This window comes from Mustela nigripes, chromosome 15 (genome assembly GCF_022355385.1).
Source record: "Mustela nigripes isolate SB6536 chromosome 15, MUSNIG.SB6536, whole genome shotgun sequence".
Taxonomy (NCBI): Eukaryota; Metazoa; Chordata; class Mammalia; order Carnivora; family Mustelidae; genus Mustela; species Mustela nigripes.
Genome location: NC_081571.1, coordinates 21,657,809 through 21,676,653, shown reverse-complemented (window position 1 = coordinate 21,676,653; position 18,845 = coordinate 21,657,809). Strand labels below are relative to the sequence as shown.

Sequence of the window (18,845 nt, the reverse complement as noted above, 5' to 3'; positions counted from 1 at the left end):
AAAGATTTCATTTATTTATTTGACAGAGAGAGAGATCACAAATAGGCAGAGAGACAGAGAGAGAGAGATGAGGAGAAGCAGGCTCCCTGCTGAGCAGAGAGCCCTATGCGGGACTCGATCCCAGGCCCCTGGGATCATGACCTGAGCCGAAGGTAGAGGCTTAACCCACTGAGCCACCTAGGCGCCCCTATTGAGGAATTCTTAACTGTTCTAAAAGCTGAAGATGGTGAGGGAGGGATGTGGGTGTCCTGAAACTGAAGCAGAGCTCTAAGACAAGCCTGCTCACCGCTGCAGTCCCCGAGCTGCAAGGAATGAGTCACTGGCTGAGCCATACCCAGTGTGGCTGAGGGCTTAGGCTGATTCCTGGGGGAAAGTCCCGTGTCCTGGCTTCCTCCATCTGCTGGAAGGCTTCCAGACCTCATGTGGTCTGAAGACTCTAGGAAGCTCCCTATCGGCCTCCAGGGAACTTGAACTCTGGTCAAGTTCCCTTTCAGTATCTTGCACTAGCTCCCTTGGTCTAGGGTACTTGAGTCCAGTCAGTGTGGCCTTCATAGCTGTGCATCCTGACACATTCCCGAGGCAGGTGTGCACATCCCAAGGCAGGGGTGTACTTGGCCGTCTACTAGATCAGGCGGTAGCTCCTGAGGGCAGAAAGCGTGCCTTACTCATCCTTGCATCTTTTGGCTCATTGAGGGTATGAAGTACCTGGGGGAGGGGGGAAAGAGACCCGAGTAATTAGAGCACCTACTGTGTGCCAGGAGCTTTACATATAATCTCATTTACTCTTCTCCGTGGGCATAGGAGGTGATATTTTATGGATGAGACAATGACTGTTAGAAAGGGGCCTGCCCACCCACACACAGTTAGTTAGCCGGAGACACCAGAGTGAGATCTCTTGATCAGACTCCCAAAGCCTGCACTCGGTTCACTTGGCTGCGATGCTTCATGAACACAGTAGCCACCAGCGTCAGACTCTGTAATGTTTAATATAGTCGATACTCCCAGAGATGAAGACACAGAGGCTCTTAGTTGATAGCTGAGGAAACTGTGACCTGTCTGAGGTCACACACTTAGTATTTGGTGGAGCCCCAGTAGACTGCTTTTCCCACCGCCCCAGCACCCAAGCACCTCTTGTGAATAAATGCATGCCTGCTTGTTTCTACAGGCATAGTTTTCATGGGCCCATTATGACGGGATAGTGTGTTGTTTTCTTAAGCAGCGTAGACAGGTCATTTGTTTAAATTCACACAAGCCTCTATAGCCTCAGCTAATTTAAAAATATAATGAAAGCAGGTTAGTAGTGTATAAAGAGGCAAGTTGGCAACATACACTGGGAGACTTGGAAAATGTGTATTTTCTTTCAGCTAGGTATTTCACTTTTAGGGATTTACCCCAGGGAAATAATCAGAGATGCATAAAAATATAATGAATGAGGATGCTCGTCTCAGCATTGTTATATATATTCTATATTATTACATATATAGAAAATTGGAAGCAATCTGAATGTCCCCCAGAGGGTTTTGTTAATTAAATATGATATGCCCTAATCAACATGAGGAATTGTTAACGATAGGCCACCATTTAAAAAAGCAAGTTATAAAACTAAATATAATGAATTCATTTTATTTAAAGATTATTCACACATGCACGCACACACATATAATATACACATATATTTTATATATATATATACATGTGTGTATTCTTTGGCTGGTGTGATTATGAGCGATTTCATTTTCTTTTTTAGACTTAAACCTTTTTTCCCCCAGATCTTCAATAGTATATTGCTTTTATAACAGAAAAATGTTAAATAATAAAACAGGGTAAGAGCTTATCCAGCTAATGCCCAAGTTAGATCAACCTTTAAGTAGTTAAAATTATTCTAGCTCTGAGTGGCAGGAGCAAGCCAGCCTAAACTTGTCTATCAGGTTTAGCTCATAATCCCTTGGAATCCCTGAAGGGAAGTATTACACAATTCTTCACTTAGAACAGCAGCATTTTACGTTTGCACATTGTTAATGGACATAGCAATGGAACAGACTCTGCCTTCAGCTTTATAATCACATCCTTATGCTTGAACTTCAGTAAGAGAAAGTGCATTTTCTTAATCAGAACTGTTATGCTGTCATGTAGCATCGTGTACTGTCAAGTTGATAAAATACTTGTTTTTGGAAAAGGGAAATCTTACACATGGACAAAAAAGAAGTTTTTAAAATCTCTTAAACTCAGTTATTTGGTTTCGCATAAACCTTTGGAGCCAGACTGAATTAAGTGCCAGAAGTACATGTATTTAATTTCTGATTCGGTAGGAAATATGGAACTCATCAAGTTTTTTCTCTGAGGGGTTGAAGTGCCTTTGTGGAATGATACCTCACAGAGTGTATTTAAACTAGATGGCTCAGTAGTTCTCTTACCATCAAAGCTTATTAACCATATTGATAATGACTAACATATTAGTAATATAGTCACACCTTACTCTTAGAAAACAGTTTTTAAAAATTGATATTAAAAAGAGGATTGGTTTTAATCCAAGAAGTTTTTTTTTTGACAGAGAAAGTGTTTCTGTATATGTTTGATTTAACAAAAAATAATTTATGTATATTTCAAACTACACGAAGTTATGTATGTCTCTAACAAATTTCTTATTTTTTTTTCATTAGGCAAATAATAAAGTGGTTAAATATGGGTAGGCCAAAAGAAGAAACTTGAAATAATTAGTATTCCTACTACCCATAAACAATTGCTTTTGGCACATTATCCATCTGTTTGTGTGTGTGATCATGTTATGTATACCACTTTGAAACCTAGGTTTTCTTTGTTAATATCATGAGTATCTTGTAATATATTAAGTGTCAATTTGCATACATAATTATGTACGCATATTTATGATTATTTTTGCTTAATGATATATACATGTTCTAATCGGTTATTCATTGGCTTTTTAACCCGCTTATTTTATTATTATTATTTTAAAGATTTTATTTACTTATTTGTCAGAGAGAGAGAGGGAGAGAGAGCGAGCACAGGCAGACAGAATGGCAGGCACAGGCAGAGGAGCCCGATGTGGGACTTGATCCCAGGACGCTGGGATCATGACCTGAGCCGAAGGCAGCTTGCTTAACCAACTGAGCCACCCAGGCGTCCCTAACCCGTTTATTTTAAATTCAAAAGGATTATTTGTAATAAACTGGACCCCAATGAAAATGCTTTCCTTTGAGTTTTTTTTTACTTAAACAATTTTTTTTTATTTGAGTACAGTTGACACACAATGTTATATTAGTTTGGGGTGTACAGCATTCATAGTGATTTGACAAGATTATACATTGTGCTGTGTTCCGCACAAGTGTAGTCACCATCTGTCTGAATGCAGTATCATCCTTCCCCCTCTGAGTTTGTCTTGTAAGGTGGCCTTGATATGGGACCAGCCTTACAACTTAAGAAATAACTAACTACTCAAAAGGATATAAGCAAGTCCTACCTTATGACAGATTCTACTTCCTAGTAATTAAATAGAAGCTTCCAATATATTTCTTAATTTTAACAGAAATGAAAGAATTTGATATATTATCTCTTGGATTCAGACTCTAAAATTTGCTTATTTATATGATTTTCAATGCATAATAACAGAGGATGAGGATTAAGGGTTTGGTCCTAAAGACACAGCAGGCTTTTTTTGTGTGTGCAATTGTATTACAGTTTTACGAACTTTTTTACATTTATATTTTGAGTAGGTGACATAATGCCATGAGGGAGAGGGTGGTGGGGTTATGGACATTGGGGAAGGTATGTGCTATGGTGAGTGCTGGTGATTCACAGACCTGTACCCCTGGGGCTAATAATACATTATATGTTAATAAAAAATTAAAAAAATTCAATTGATAGTGAAGTGGTTAGTTTTAAAAGGGGGCCTTTGCTTTTCTTCTTCCCATTTCCTCACACTTTTTCAGAGATAATCTTTGTTAACAGATCAGTGAGTATTCCTTTTATATCTTTTCCTACTACTTGGGTGTGTGTGTGTGTGTGTGTACACACACAGACATATACATATATCTCACAATGTAGTTTGGGGAATATGGAGATTATCTCCATCTTCTATCTGATTACATTATATGTGATGTGCTGCAACTTGCTTTCGCTCCCCACTAACTCTGTCACAGAATTCTGTGATAGTCCATGCAGTTCTACCTCATTCTTTTTAACCTCTCATGGATTCCAGAGTATGAATGTATCATACTTAACTACTACCCTGTTGTTACACATCTAGATTGTTTGTGATTTTTTCCTAATTTTATTAAGGTTGCATATATATAGAGAGAGAGAGAGAGCGTGCTTACAAAATGTGTAACACTGCTTCTCTTTAATTTGTGGCAAGCCTAATTCTCTAGTGTTTATATGATTAACTTAACTATTGTGCAACTTGTGAGGAGGAAAATCTGGACCACATTGAGTTATACATCATTAATGTTTTGTGATGATCTTGTCTTTCTAGATAAAATTTGATGCTGGGACCCTCCTTCTTAGTACACACCGACTAATTTGGAGAGATCAGAAAAATCATGTAAGATAAAGAGTTTTTAAAAAAATCTGTTTTAGGTTTTAAATCATTGAAGTCTTTCTTTCTTTTTGTCAAAACTAAAAAATGCAGTAAATTTCCATTTTCAGAATGTTAAAAGAGTGTGTCTCATGTGATCTTTCTGAATGGAGTGCAGAGAAATGAGTTAGGGGTTGTCCCTCATTCAACTCCAGAAAAGTCTGTAATTGCTGAGTAGAGAGAGAATCATGGTCACTCCTGTTTTAAAACATCAGTTAGAACCTACTTCATACCCGAATGTTCTGTGTGTAATGAGAATATTTCTCCCAGTCATTGTCAGGGGTCTTCAGAACAACCTGTTCCTGAGACTCTGGGAAGAAAGGTCTGCTGGGAAGTACATGCTTTTACCTAGATATTGAGAAGAATGGCCTCTAAGTCACTCAACACGAGGAGAAACCTCCCTGTTGTTTCATCTCTAGGAAGAGAGAACAAGTTATGTGTATAAAGCTATTTTAGCTCCAAAGAGCTTTAACTTGAAAGTGTATGTTTGTATTGTTGCCAGTAAAAGAAGTAATCTATGGTATTTTCATAATTGCTGCCCATTCCACCATGAAATTTGAATTTTACAGTCAAACTATATACTGAGGCTCTTTGAAAGGCCACTAACTATTGCAAAATCTGACTCTTTTTGTCCCCCAAGAATCAGTATTTCCTCCCAGTGGTGACATCACTGTTGTTGGTAAACGCATACCTTCCAACTGTTAATCACGTCTAATTCTTCTAAAAGAAGTATGTATTTAGGAAAAAGTCTTTTTGGAAGATAGGTGTCCTTAAAACACATGTTTATAAACTAATCTTAGTATCATTTTTTGATTTTCATATCAAGAGGCTAATTCAGAAACCCTTAGACCTATTGAATGCCAATCATTTATAGTAACTTAAAATTAAATGTACTAATAAAGGGAACCTACATCAGTATATTTGTTAAAAATGGTGAGTGAAGTGTAGAAAAAAAGAAAAAAAGATCACCTGTGTAGCACTCCTTAAAGTTGTTTTGATTTGCCTGTTCTGTTTTTCTTTCTTTTTTTTTTTTTCCATAGAAGGATAGCTTACATGTAAAAAGTTTTCATATAAGTACTGAAAAAGATGTACCTATGGTAAAAACGAAGATGGTTACAGCAGCTTTTTTTTTTTTTTTTTTTAAGATTATTTACTTATTTATTTGTCAGAGATTACAAGTAGGCAGAGAGGCAAGCAAAGAGAGAAGGGGGGAAGCAGGCTCCCTGCTGAGCAGAGAGCACAATGTGGGACTCAGTCCCAGGACCCTGAGATCATGACCTGAGCCAAAGGCAGAAGCTTAACCCACTGAGCCACCGACGCGTCCCCAGCTTTTAAAACTCTTACATTCTTCCATGTGGCAAAATGCCACCACATTACTGTTTTCATTCCATTTTCCTTCAGTTATTTAAGGAATAAAATCATTTTATTATTTTTTAAATTGTTTTTATTATTAAGTACACATACATGACACTCTATTAAATACTATAAAACAAGGTTTTCTGACAAGGAGACTTTTTGAATCACATTTTGTATGGTTTCCTTCTAGGAGTGCTGCATGGCCATTCCTCTTTCCCAAATCGTGTTCATTGAAGAACAGGCAGCTGGAATTGGGAAAAGGTGAGGTGTCTCTGATGCAGTCTTTTTTCACAAAAATGTCCCAGTCAAGCTATTATTACCAACTTAGATTTATTGTTGTGCCATGGCTGCATATGTGGGAATGAATCTGATGATTGTTTTGGGGGGCTTTATAAAGAATAGTCGTTGGTCAGAAGCTCCCCTAGGAAGATACTACATTAAACTCATGGATAAATGGACAAATTAAGTACTACGATTTGCTGTAATATCCTTGGGTCAAAATAAGTGTCGGCCAGCTGTCATTTCATGTCTTTCCACAAGCATTCGCTTTGACATGTCTGTGAATCTAGTACTTAAAATCAGGAGTGACTCATCTGAGAAAAATGACTGATTTTTTTTATCCTATTTCTAGTTGATCATTAAGTTTCTTCACTTTGACATTTTTGGATATCAGTGTTAAATAGAGTTTCATAATATTTATTGTCCAAACTGGGACATTTATAAAAGTAATAGGTGGTGCTGTTTATTATATTTAATCATTTTTTAAAAAGATTTACTTATTTGAGAGCAAGAGAGCAAGTCAGGACGATGAGGGGAGTGGCAGAGGGAGAGAATCTTTCAAGCAGACTCTCCATGGAGCACAGAGCCCAAAGAGGAGTTTGGATGAGGAGCTTGATCCCACGACCCATGAGATCATGACCTGATCTAAAACCAAGAGTCTGATGCTTAACTGACTGAGTCATCCAGGTGCCCTGGGGGTGCTGTTTATAATTGGATCAAGGAAGCATAAAATGGGACAGTTTTAGACAAACCAGGACATGTCATCACCCTGGTTTAAAGCCGCATGTTAAAATGTTTCTTTTTAATCAAGTACAGAAAAATCTGGCTTTTATTTTAAGTGCATGTAATTGAGGGCAACTTATGAACAAGTATTGCTGATAAGAATTTTGTTTTCCTTGTGGGCCCATTTTGAGCTTTAGTATAGTTATTTCAGTAGAGGTGAAACATATACAGAACTTCACTGAAAATGCAATGCATGCGTTATAGTGTATAGCTAGCATGCAAGATTGTTTATTTGACATAAAAGAAACCGACATTTTAGAAAGGTTAATAAAAGTACAGACTTTAGGTTATTTCTATAATTTTTATTTTTCTCTTTTTTCCATCTGGGTTTTGTTTTGTTTTGTTTTTTTTAAAGATTTTACTTATTTATTTGACCGAGAGAGATCACAAGTAGGCAGAGAGGCAGGCAGAGAGAGAGGGGAAAGCAGGCTCCCTGCTGAGCAGAGAGCCCGATGTGGGGCTCCATCCCAGGACCCTGAGATCATGACCTGAGCTGAAGGCAGAGGCTTAACCCACTGAGCCACCCAGGCACCCCTCTTCTTTTTTTAATGAAGGTACAATTGCATACAATATTGTATGAGTTTCGAGTGTACCACATAATGATTAGATATTTGTGTATATTGCTTTTCTTAAGTTCTACAAAGTAAAACTTGAAGGTGTTGCAAATCATTTGAATTTTCCTCTGCTGTGTTCCAAGAAAATTTAAACTGTATAACAAAAATTGTTTAAAATATTTATCTTCCTGGGTGCCTGGGTGGCTCAGTTGTTAAGTGTCTGCCTTCTTCTCAGGTCATGATCTCAGGGTCCTGGGATCCAGCCCCACATTGGGCTCCCTGTTCAGCAGGAAGCCTGATTCTCCCTCTCCCACTCCCCCTGCTTGTCTTCCTTCTCTCGCCATGTCTCTGTCAAATAAATGAAATCTTTTAAAAAAAATTTACCTTCCCATTAGTATCTTATTTTTTAAACATCTCCAGTGAGGAAGAATTTAATAATATGTCATGTAAACATTTCTCAAATATTCTTTTTATTCTCGGCCCTCTTGCCCCAAGCAATTACCATATTTCATTGATTCAAAATTGTCCATATAGTTTCACCTTTTAACCTGTCCCCTCCCAAGATCCTTCTCTGATTGGGTGGTTTTTAAATCTTTTTTTTTTTTTTTTTAAATTTATTTATTTGAGAGAGAGACAGTGAGAAAGAGCATGAGTGAGGAGAAAGTCAGAGGGAGAAGCAGACTCCCCATGGAGCTGGGCGCCTGATGCGGGACTCGATCCCGGGATTCCGGGATCACGACCTGAGCTGAAGGCAGTCGTTCAACCAACTGAGCCACCCAGGCGTCCCTGATTGGGTGGTTTTTTTAAACTTGAAATACGGTAATTGAATGACCTGCGAAATGAATATATTTAAAAACTGGCCTGGATCTTTTTTGCCGACTTGGAGATTTCTTAAACTTCACTTTGTCTTATAATCTTCAGTTCTTCAAAGACTGAGTTTCCTTTGACAAAATCTGATTGTGGGGCTCAGGTTTTTCTGTTTTAAAGATTATGTAATTCTTTGCTCAGGTCCCTTAATCTGATTGTCATATTTGGTTGCTCTGCCTGACAGTTCATGTCAGACAGTCCTGTTACAGTGACTGCAGTTTATTTGCTCAGTCACTTAAAGAAGTTCACCACAAAGGAATAGGTGAAGAGTCCTTACAAGTCTGGCCCAGTTTACTAACCAAAGCATTTATTACACTGAGGAGGCCCCACACACAGTATTTCAATTTCACAGCAATATTTAGGAATCAAATGGACCTAAAGGAAATGGAATAATAAATAAGCAGACCTGTAATGTGGTCATAAGGGAAAAGCTCTACGCTGCATATCCAAAGTATTTTGACTGAGTTTTTTGGTTTTGCTAATTTATGGAAGCAGACTATTTATTGAGCAGGTTAGGGAAAAAGACTTACAAAACTGAACAAATATACCAGTGTTTTTAATAGCACAGGAGACAACGGTAGTCATAAAGATTATGGTAGTTTGTGTTTCTAGCGCAGCAGCATTTTGAGACTTGTTTTTGCTGTTGGATTATCTTCTAGATCATGCTGTTGATTGAGTGGCATTTTCCAAAAATGATACTGTAGAATGTTAGTTTTGGATGGAGTTTTAATAAAATGTCAGCTGGCCAGTTTTACACAGATAAGTTTTCACATTTTGTTTTCAAATGACTAGGGTAGTATGCTTTGGCAGAAAGTATAGGCCCCCCGGTAACCTTTGGGTTTGCCTTTGTACATGGAAAACCCTAATCGTAAACCAAAATAATGAACTGTCACACATTTGGCCAATTTATTTTGAACTTATTATTTTTGAAACCACATTTTTAATCTATAGAGCTGGTAACTTGAACTTCTTGGTTCAGAGCTTAAAAGCTGTAAGTAGAGGTGTTTTGTATTTGTTTTGTTTTTGTTTTTACAGAGAGAGGGAGATCACAAGTAGGCAGAGAGACAGGCAGATAGCGTGGGGGAAGCAGGCTCCCTACTGACCAGAGAGCCTGATGTGGGGCTCGATCCCAGGGCCCTGGGATCATGACCCGAGCCAAAGGCGCAGGCTTAACCCACTGGGCCACCCTGGCGACCCAGTAGAGGTGTTTTTGAAGGTTTCATTAATACTGAATTTATACACAGTTTATAAGGATTCCTTTCAGGATGTATATAAATTTTAAAAGTGAACTTAAATATATTAAAAATTATGAAAACAGAATTAGTGATTCTTAAAAGGTAATTAAATTCATTACATTTATCCTTTAGTGCCAAAATAGTGGTTCATCTTCACCCAGCTCCACCCAACAAAGAACCTGGTCCATTCCAGAGCAGTAAGAACTCCTATATCAAACTCTCCTTCAAAGAACATGGCCAGATTGAGGTAGGTTTTTATATGCGTAAAATTGGACTAGAAAGGTGTGCTTGTGTGTGTTTTTGTTGTTGTTAATATGATGTAAATTGTTACTGTTCAACATACCAGGTTTCACCATATTTTTACAATAAAATTTTTATATCTTAAGCCTTAGCAGTAGAAAATATGATGTTTAGGTTTTGGTGGGAATGGGAGGCAGGAGGGTGTGGTTCCAAGGAAAAAACAGAAGCTGGAACTATGCTAAGTCAATGCTATTAGGCTACTAGTAAAGTTTTCAGTGGTTTGGTTAAAGAGGCAGAGTATAATGCAGTGAAATGTTGAACTCTCTTAGTATCTGATAGCTCACAGCCTTAAGGCAGGATGTCTTTCCTCCTGACTCCACACAGATCTAATCACTGAAGTACTTACTCCATAGTATGATAGTTTACATGTTCTGATTAGTAAGTCACTGGATAAGTATTCTTCAGACATTTACAAGTGTGTATTTATCTCCTCATTGATACCCTGAATTATTTATGTGGTTTTCTATGGCACTTCACCCAGCCCTCCTCACACAGTAGGCACTAAGCAAATATAAGCGACTATCTGAAATCATTCTCACAGTAGTTAAACAATATAGTTGATTTTTTTGTGAGTGTAGGGATGTTTTGGCCCTAGTTTCTGGCTTCACATTTTACCTAGACAAATTATTCTCTGCTTCCTTCATGGATAATGGTTGTATATTTTTCTTGGCACTATATCTGTTTCACTATAGATTGAAAACAATCCACATATGTGGGATTGTTTAAAGTAGGTCTATTTATTCATTGTCACTCATCTCTTTGTTGAGAATAGCTCACTTTATATAGCAAGTCAGTTTCTTTCTTTTTTTTTTTTCCCTTTGTGCTTTATGAAGCTGATCCAAGAAGAGAACTTCCTTTGGTTTCCTTTGATGTTTCTGAGACTTCTAGGTTTGTTGCAAATGACTGAACAGGACTTTCAACTAAAGAAATGTTAAGTAATGATTTCTATGAGGATATTTTAACCTGACTGACTCACTTAAAGTGAATATATGTGTACAACAGTTTTACAGGCGTTTATCTGAGGAAATGACACAGAGAAGATGGGAGAATATGCCAGTTTCCCAATCATTGCAAACAAATAGAGGACCCCAGGTATTGTTAAGACTATTTCTTAATCTAATAGTTTTGGTTCTGTACTTGCACCTTCATTAAAGGAAAAGATTTCTGTGATTATAGAACTTTGCCAGAAGCAAAATAATGATATTCTGATTAAAATCATTTGTATTCATAGAACCTAATTTAGTGCTCTGCAGACAGCAGACACTTAGCAAAAATAAACCACCAGTTACCAGAGTGATTCTTGGGGTGGTAGAAGTTAGATTCTGTTCATTACATTCTGTTCTTCATAATCAGTGTGGCATCTGAGAGAATGGACAATACCTCTGGGTGATGTTTTTCAGCCAGTCTAAATTAACCACCAACCATGCGCAGACACTTAAATATGTGAAAGTAGTTTGTGTAATAACTGTCAAATACCAAAATTTTAACTATAATTTCTTGCCTGTTTGAGACCCTATAAAATATCTGATACATACATAATAGCTTGCCAAAGAACAAACATGAATTTAATTTATATCTAAATACAGGGTAAAATATGCCAGTTATTGTATGTTTAGTTTTTTTAATAATGATTTGAAAATCATTATGTATGACAAGAAACTGACAAAATGTTTTGAAAGGAAACCAGATGTAATCGTGTGCTGGTTTTCTTTGGTTCTTTGTGGGTCCCTTCCCACCATTGAAAACACATTGTGATGGGTTATAAAAGAGTGGGTCCTTCCTATTTTGTATGTTTTATTTTCTACTTTTGTTTTTCAGCCAGGAAGAATAAGGGCTGTAGGAATTGTAGGCATTGAAAGGAAATTGGAAGAAAAAAGGAAAGAAACGGACAAAAACATTTCTGAGGTAACTAATATATAAGTTCCGGTCAGGTTTTTAGGTCATTTGTGCGTATTCTTTTGGAGGTAGCTGTGACTAATTCCATTCTGTGTATTAGAATATGTTTAGTTTGCCTGAAGCCACAGTCTCTTATTCCAAGTCTCCTTCAGGTTGGTATGATTTAGTTAAAACATGTTTTAGAAACCTTTTTCCAAAAAGAAAAATGAAGCTCACATTTGTTTTCTGTGATGTTAGAAAACATTGTGGGTTGCTGTGTGTAAATTTTAAAACCTAGATGGGATTGATTGGAGAATCCTCCTAATGAGTTCTGGTCCTTTGTATAATTATTTGGACTTTTGGTTAACTTAGTTGAGGGGAAAATGCTGTCCTGTGGCTGTTAACCTTGCCGGACACCACACAGTTTTCTACCACTGATGCTCAGGAACCAGACACAGACACAATAAGAAAGGCACAGACCAGCCCATCCCTTCCACCAGGAGAACAGCCACGAGCATGTACTTTGCTGTGTTTCTGCAATTTCATCATATTTGAGGAAATGCAAGTGAAAGGGAAAGCAGTCTAGTTAAGCAGTTACGCATGCTGGATTCTGTGGTTAGCTACTACATCGCAGCATGTCATTGGTCTTCCTGTGTTTATATAAAACTGGTCTGGGATTTTTTATGAAATGACTCTATGAAATAATTCTTTAATTTTTAATACGAGTTTATAAGTAAAATCCCATTGACTAGTGCCGTTCATAGAATTTCAAAGGTGGTATATCAATCAAATAAAGTCTAAACTGCAAATAGTTATGGGATACCTGTATTAATCAAGAATTCAATATTCTCCAAAGAAACAACCAATAGTAGATATATAGATATTGATATATAGATGTAGATATCAATGTATCCCTCTCTCTATATATACACATACAATGCCATTTAATATAAGGAATTGACTCATGTGATTGTGGGGACTGAAGAGTCCACAATCTGCTACCTGCAAGCTGGTGACCCAGGAAAGCTGGTGATAGAAATCCTAAACTGAGTCCGAAGGCCAGAGAACCAGGAACGCTGGTGGTTTAGGTCCAGCCCAAGGGCAGTGTAAGACTACTGTCTTGGCTTAACCAGTCAGGCAGGGAAAGCATGAGTCCTCCCCTCCTCCAACCCTTTGTTCAGGCCTTCCGTGGATTGGATGATGCCCACCCCCAGTGAGGAGGGTAGTTCTGCTTCTGCCCACCAATTCACATGCTAACCTCATGTGGCAGTACCCTCACAGACTCATCAGCAATGTTTGATCAAGAACCTGGGCACCCCATGATCTAGTCAAGTCAACATATAAAATTAACCACTATATTACCAGTTCTGGGCTCACTAGCTTGAAAATACAGATCCTTGAGAAATCAAGGTCTTTTGACTTATTAAATGCCCTTGGCCTAGGTTTTGCTGGCCTCATATATGTGGTAAAGTTGTATGTGTTCCTCAGCCCTGAGTATTCCCTGCAAAATGGCAGCTGGATCCAGAGGCCTGGTCAGATGCATGTTTGATCTCTTTGCTGAGACTAGTGGTGATGCTGTATTCTTTCCTAAGAAGGCACACCATATCTTTGTGGACAATGGCAGCAGCTGTTTATGTTCATTGCCTGCTTTGGCTGGTCCACTGGTGGTTACAAATGTGATATTCTAGGATTTATTTTTTATTATTTAGAATACATTTTGAAGAGATGCTTCCCTTCATCTACTGCTTGAATACTCAGTGATGTAGCTCATACAGGGAAGCAGAGTAAGTGCCTTTTTCTTTATCATTAGGGTAATAAATTGGTTCCTTATCATCCTTTAATGGCAACTCATTAGAGGTCTTTTTACATAGCAGTATGAATTTACAAATCTTAACATATTTGATGGGTTTCAATCAGTTGCAGTTATTATCCTGTTTAAAGCTCATACTGTCCCATCTTTGGCCAGTGGGAGCCTTTTTAGGTTAGCTCCTGAGTGCTTTTGATGTGACCTGGTAGACTTTGATAGCTTCCTTACTATCTAGGGTGGCAAAAGGTCCAGGACCAGCTTGTTTATTTCCTGCCCCAGATTTGGAATCTGCCATTACCTGAAAAATCACTGTTTTCCCTAGATGCCCAGAAGCTTTTTCCCCCTTCTCTGTTTTATAAAGCCCAGTAATTTTGCTAGAATGTGTTGATGTGTTAGTCATTCTGGATTGTTATTCCCAGGTATACAATATGCTCTTCGTATTTGGTTCTAGAAATTGTTTTAATTTCAGGGAATTTAAAAAAATTTTATAAGTTTTGATAATTGTTTCTTATTTTTCCTCTCTGAGACTATTAGCTGTATGTTACAGTTCTACTTCCCAGCTTTACCTTTTGTGACTTTCTATTTTTTTGGATTTTATTTATTTATTTGTCAGAGAGAGAGCACGCAAAGCAGGGGGTGCAGCAGGCAGAAGGAGAAGCAGGCTCCCTGCTGAGCAAGGAGTCTAGTGTCGGACTCGATCCGAGGACCCTGGGATCATGAGCTGAGCCAAAGGCAGACGCTTAACCAACAGCCACCCAGGTGTCTCCCCGCACTTGGTGACTTTCAAACCCTTTTTTATCTCTTTCATTTCTTTTTTTATTAGGAAATTTCTTTCTTTCTAACCTGTTGTTTCTCTTAAGATTCTATCTGTTGTGTTTATTCATTGTTATGTTCCAATATAGTCTTTATTTCTGAAATGATTCTTTCAAAAATTCTTTCCTGAATCATGTCACTTCATTTCTGATTTATTTTATCCATTCACGGTTTATGTCATTTTATTAACATCTTTTAGCTCATGTTGAAAATAAAAGGTTACATTTTTATCTGATCTGTGAGCATGTCTTTCCAGCTTGCTTTTGTTGTCTGTAATATTATTCTACTCCTTATTTTCTTTTTTCTATAATAACTTTGTGTGGCATTTGACCTTGATACTTTGTTATTTTTCATGTGAAGTTAGTTTTCCTGCACTTTGAGAGGAAGGCCTGGTAGCTTGTCTAGCTAGGTAGCTTGTCTCTTCTACAGAACTCTCTCTTCTCGTATTCACGCAGCATTAAAAAAAGGTGATGGCTTGCTTTCTGATTTCCTGGCCCTATATTCTCTTACCCTATTTTTATCTGGACCTTTATTTTACCCTTCCTCTCTTCTTATTCTTATCTTCCTCAGTTTTTGAATCCTCTGTTAGCGGTTTCTCCCTGGTGTAGGATCCCTTTCTGGAAGGGAAGCCTGGAGGGCCAGCCCTTCCTTGAGAACCCCTCATACTCACCCATTATCGAAGTGGGCGAAACCCTCCTAGTTTCGGTTCCTGTCCTCACATTGGCTAGACTCTCTTTCCAGTGACACCTGTGGACTCCTTTGGGGTTCTCTTGTTGTGGAAGCCATCACTTGCCCTGTTGCTTCCCTTTTCTTTCTCCTTCCTAGAGGTGAAGAGCATGCTGATCTTGTGGCTCTTCGTGGTTTGTCCCTACCTGCTTGTATCTTTAGGTTTTTTTTTAATGCAATCTTGTCACTTAGTTTTACAGTATATGCTGCCTGTGGATTTTTGGTTTTGAGATCTAGTTGCCCTGTCTGTCTTTATGTTGGGATTTGGAGAGATTCAAAAACTTTGCTGCCATAGCCACCATTTTCCCAGAATCTTTAAATTCATAAAGTTCAGCATTTTGGCATTACAAGGGTTCTTACTATCCAGAGAAGTAATCATCTCAGAGCTAGTGACTAGGTTTGGAAGCAGGGTGTGAGAACTCAGGTCTCCTGATTTGCAGACAAGTGTGGTCCTCCTATGTCATGGCCCCTCTCTTTGCCATTTGGAAGGTACTATCATCACTGTCCTAGTTCGGTGACATTTGTTTTCATCTTTTTGTGTGACACTTTTGGAGATGGCATAGAGCAGTGAACTGATTTTGAATTACTAGTATTTTTCTGAGTGGTGCCATGCTAATGTGGTGTTCAAAATCATGTTTTTCCTAATTTGTAAAATGCTATTCCATTTCAATCTAATCTTTACACAGTTGTGTAGCTCAAAGGATTTAACACAATCATCATGTTCTCTCACCCAGGTCAGTGATTTATTCACCAGGTGGTCCTTGCTCTCTACTTTGTGCAAGTAGTACCTTATGCAAAGGTACTTCATCAGGTAGATGTTCTAGATACGACAGTGCAAGACAGGCAGGCAAACAGGTGTTCTCTACAGTTGGAAAAATGCCATGGTAGAGAAAACGGTGGGTGCAACAGGAACATATTACACGGCCTCTTACTTCTTTGGGTGTCAGAAAGGCCTTGTTAGCAAATGTAATGGAAGCCAAGGCCTGAAAGTTTAGCAGTCACTGGCAGATGACTAGTAAGGGTAAAAGGATCCAGGTAGACGGAACAGAATAAGTAAAGGTAAAGAATCAAGAAAATTTTATTTTCTTGGGGCAGGGGCGGCGCCTGGGTGTCTCCGTCGGTTTAGCATCCAACTCTTGATTTTTTGCTCAGGTCATGATCTCAGGGTCCTGGGATTGAGCCCTGCACTGGCTCAGGGCTGAGCGTGGAGTCTGCTTAGGATTCTCTTTCTCTCCCTCTCTCTCTGCCCCTCCCGAGCATATGCACCCAAATATACAGTCTTTTAAAAAACAAACAATAAAACTGAAACAGAAAATTCAAGAATATATTGATAGTAACTAAAGCTAATAACCAAAATAATGACTGAAAGCAAGAAATAATGCAATAAATCAACTTATAAGGATACTTTTAAAGCAGATACCCTCCCCCTTTTTTTAAATTGGTGTGGAGATTTGACTGTGACTATGGCAGAGGGATAGATGGTTCAATAAAGAGGCAGTTAAAATGATAGAATGGGCAAATGCATCTATCTTGCATTTGTGTTATGTTGCTTTAATTTCGTTATGGATAATTTCTCTATTTTTTAGATAATTGGCAAATTCCAAATTTTAGAACAATAATATAGATAGAAGTAAGGAAACTTTTGTGTTGTTGTTTTTTTTTTAAGATTTTATTTATTATTTATCAGAGAGAGAGAGAGTGTACAGGCAGGCAGAGTGGCAGGGAGAGGCAGAGAGAGAAGCAGGCTCCCCACTGAGCGAGGAGCCCGATGTGGGACTCGATCCCAGGACCCCAGGATCATGACCTGAGCTGAAGGCAGTGGCTTAACCCACTGAGCCACCCAGGCACCCAAATTTTTGTGTTTTATGATTACTTAAAATATAGGTATTCTAACATACTAAAATATTTGTATTTATTTTTTACCGACTGTAAGAAATAGCGCTAATTTATGTATTCTATATTTAGTGTATAGTCACTGTTACTTTTAGCATATTCTTTATATGAAAATGTAACACAGTAAATAAAGAGATTTACCATAAAATCTTAAAAAGTGTTCTCTTACTAGTTTTCTTTACACACAGGTAAGAGAAGTCTATCAATATTTTGTATATTCGAAGTAAGAATCTAAGTGTATAAAGTGTGTGTGTGTTTTACTTTTGAAAACTAGGTTGGTGTGTGATTTGCCTTCCATTTAAATGTTAGAACTGACTTAGCTTCAGAGCTGGTGCCCAGAATTTCCCACAAAAGGTTTCCTGCATCTGCTGGCTGTTGCTGATAAGAATCCAGTGTTTCAGCCTTTTGTTTATCTGAGGAAATTCCTGTTAGGTGTGTGCACATTCCCCTTTGTTTTCAGTATTAGTCTTAGTAAGTCTGGCCATAAGAATCTCACATAGCACTCTATTCTTCTAGCAAAATCCTTTTGCAGATGGGGGATACTTTTCTGCCTGTAATTAAGATGGGCATGAGCTAATCAGAATCTGTGGACCACTATTCTGTATGGCCCAAAAGATTTTTCATTTAATGATAAGCTGCTTAATTGGTTTAAAAAATAACGTCTGTGCACATCGTTTGGAAGACGTTTGTTACTGGAAGTATAGTTTTGGCCACATGAAATGAATTTATTATAAATATGTCTGATTAAGTTTGAGGAAGACTTTGAAGTGGATATTCATTGTAGGAAATCAAACTACCAATGAGTAATGAGTTTTATATAAGTATGTTTGGGTGGTATTTTAATGTTTTTCTTTCTTTTTTTTGAATGTTTTTCTTTTGTGATAGCCACTATATCCAAGGCTACAAGTATAATCTGTTCAATATTTAGAGGCTGAGGTTTTCACTCTCAGTTAAATCACACCTGCTATGAAAGCCAAAATTGTTGTGCCAAGGAAGTATTCCGGCAGCTGCACATTGCCATTTTCCACCGGGAAAGCATCACAAAGCCTTTGATTCTTGACCTCCCGTCAGGAAATGGTTTGGGGAAAAACCAGTGACAAATTTTCTTACTTGTGTGAAAGAACAGTAAATAATATTTTTCTCAACAATGTATTACTTATGTCACCCTTTGTTTGTTTAATCAATAATAACTGTTTTCTCTTGGAAAATGTAAAAAGTCTTTTTTTGCAGTTTGTTTTTGGAAAATATATGGTTTCTTAGCTAAATCGAACTCTTAGAATAAGATGGGTTTATTACTTATGTAAATATTTATATAAATTTTTAAAAAATTGTATAAATTGATATTTGTAGGACATTTTCAAAAATGTTTGTCTAAGGGAAGAAAATAGAGTATTCTGTTGCTTTAAAATATTTTAGTTCTTTAGAGAGATTCCAACAAAAACTCATTTCTCATTTCAGGCCTTTGAAGACCTCAGCAAGCTAATGGTCAAGGTATGTGTAATTTACACCTGTTGGATTCCTACCAGTTATGATAGGAGTTTTGTAAGCAGACACTTTGGGGACATGATTTTTTTCAGTCTTTTACTGTTCTCTTGACAGGCTAAGGAAATGGTGGAGTTATCAAAGTCAATTGCTAATAAGATCAAAGACAAGCAAGGTGACATCACAGAAGATGAGGTAACTAGGTTGCCTTTTTAAGGCATTAGAAACCAGATTGGACAAATAATGCAGTGATGTTTTGGTGGGTCAGCAGTTTCTTTCTTAAT

The 18,845-nt window shown here is 37.8% G+C and overlaps 1 protein-coding gene across 1 annotated transcript in view; it reads left to right on the top strand.

Annotated features, from left to right (window-relative positions):
• Nucleotides 1–18,793, top strand: part of VPS36 (vacuolar protein sorting 36 homolog) — a 21,484-nt gene extending 2,691 nt beyond the window's left edge. The window contains exons 2-8 of the mRNA XM_059377618.1: nt 4,490–4,558; nt 6,138–6,208; nt 9,798–9,912; nt 10,968–11,057; nt 11,784–11,870; nt 18,538–18,570; nt 18,679–18,793. Coding sequence (XP_059233601.1) covers nt 4,490–4,558; nt 6,138–6,208; nt 9,798–9,912; nt 10,968–11,057; nt 11,784–11,870; nt 18,538–18,570; nt 18,679–18,777 — 564 coding nt within the window. The 3' untranslated portion in view covers nt 18,778–18,793. The remainder of the gene's footprint in view (nt 1–4,489; nt 4,559–6,137; nt 6,209–9,797; nt 9,913–10,967; nt 11,058–11,783; nt 11,871–18,537; nt 18,571–18,678) is intronic.
• The last annotated feature ends 52 nt before the right edge of the window (nt 18,794–18,845 follow it).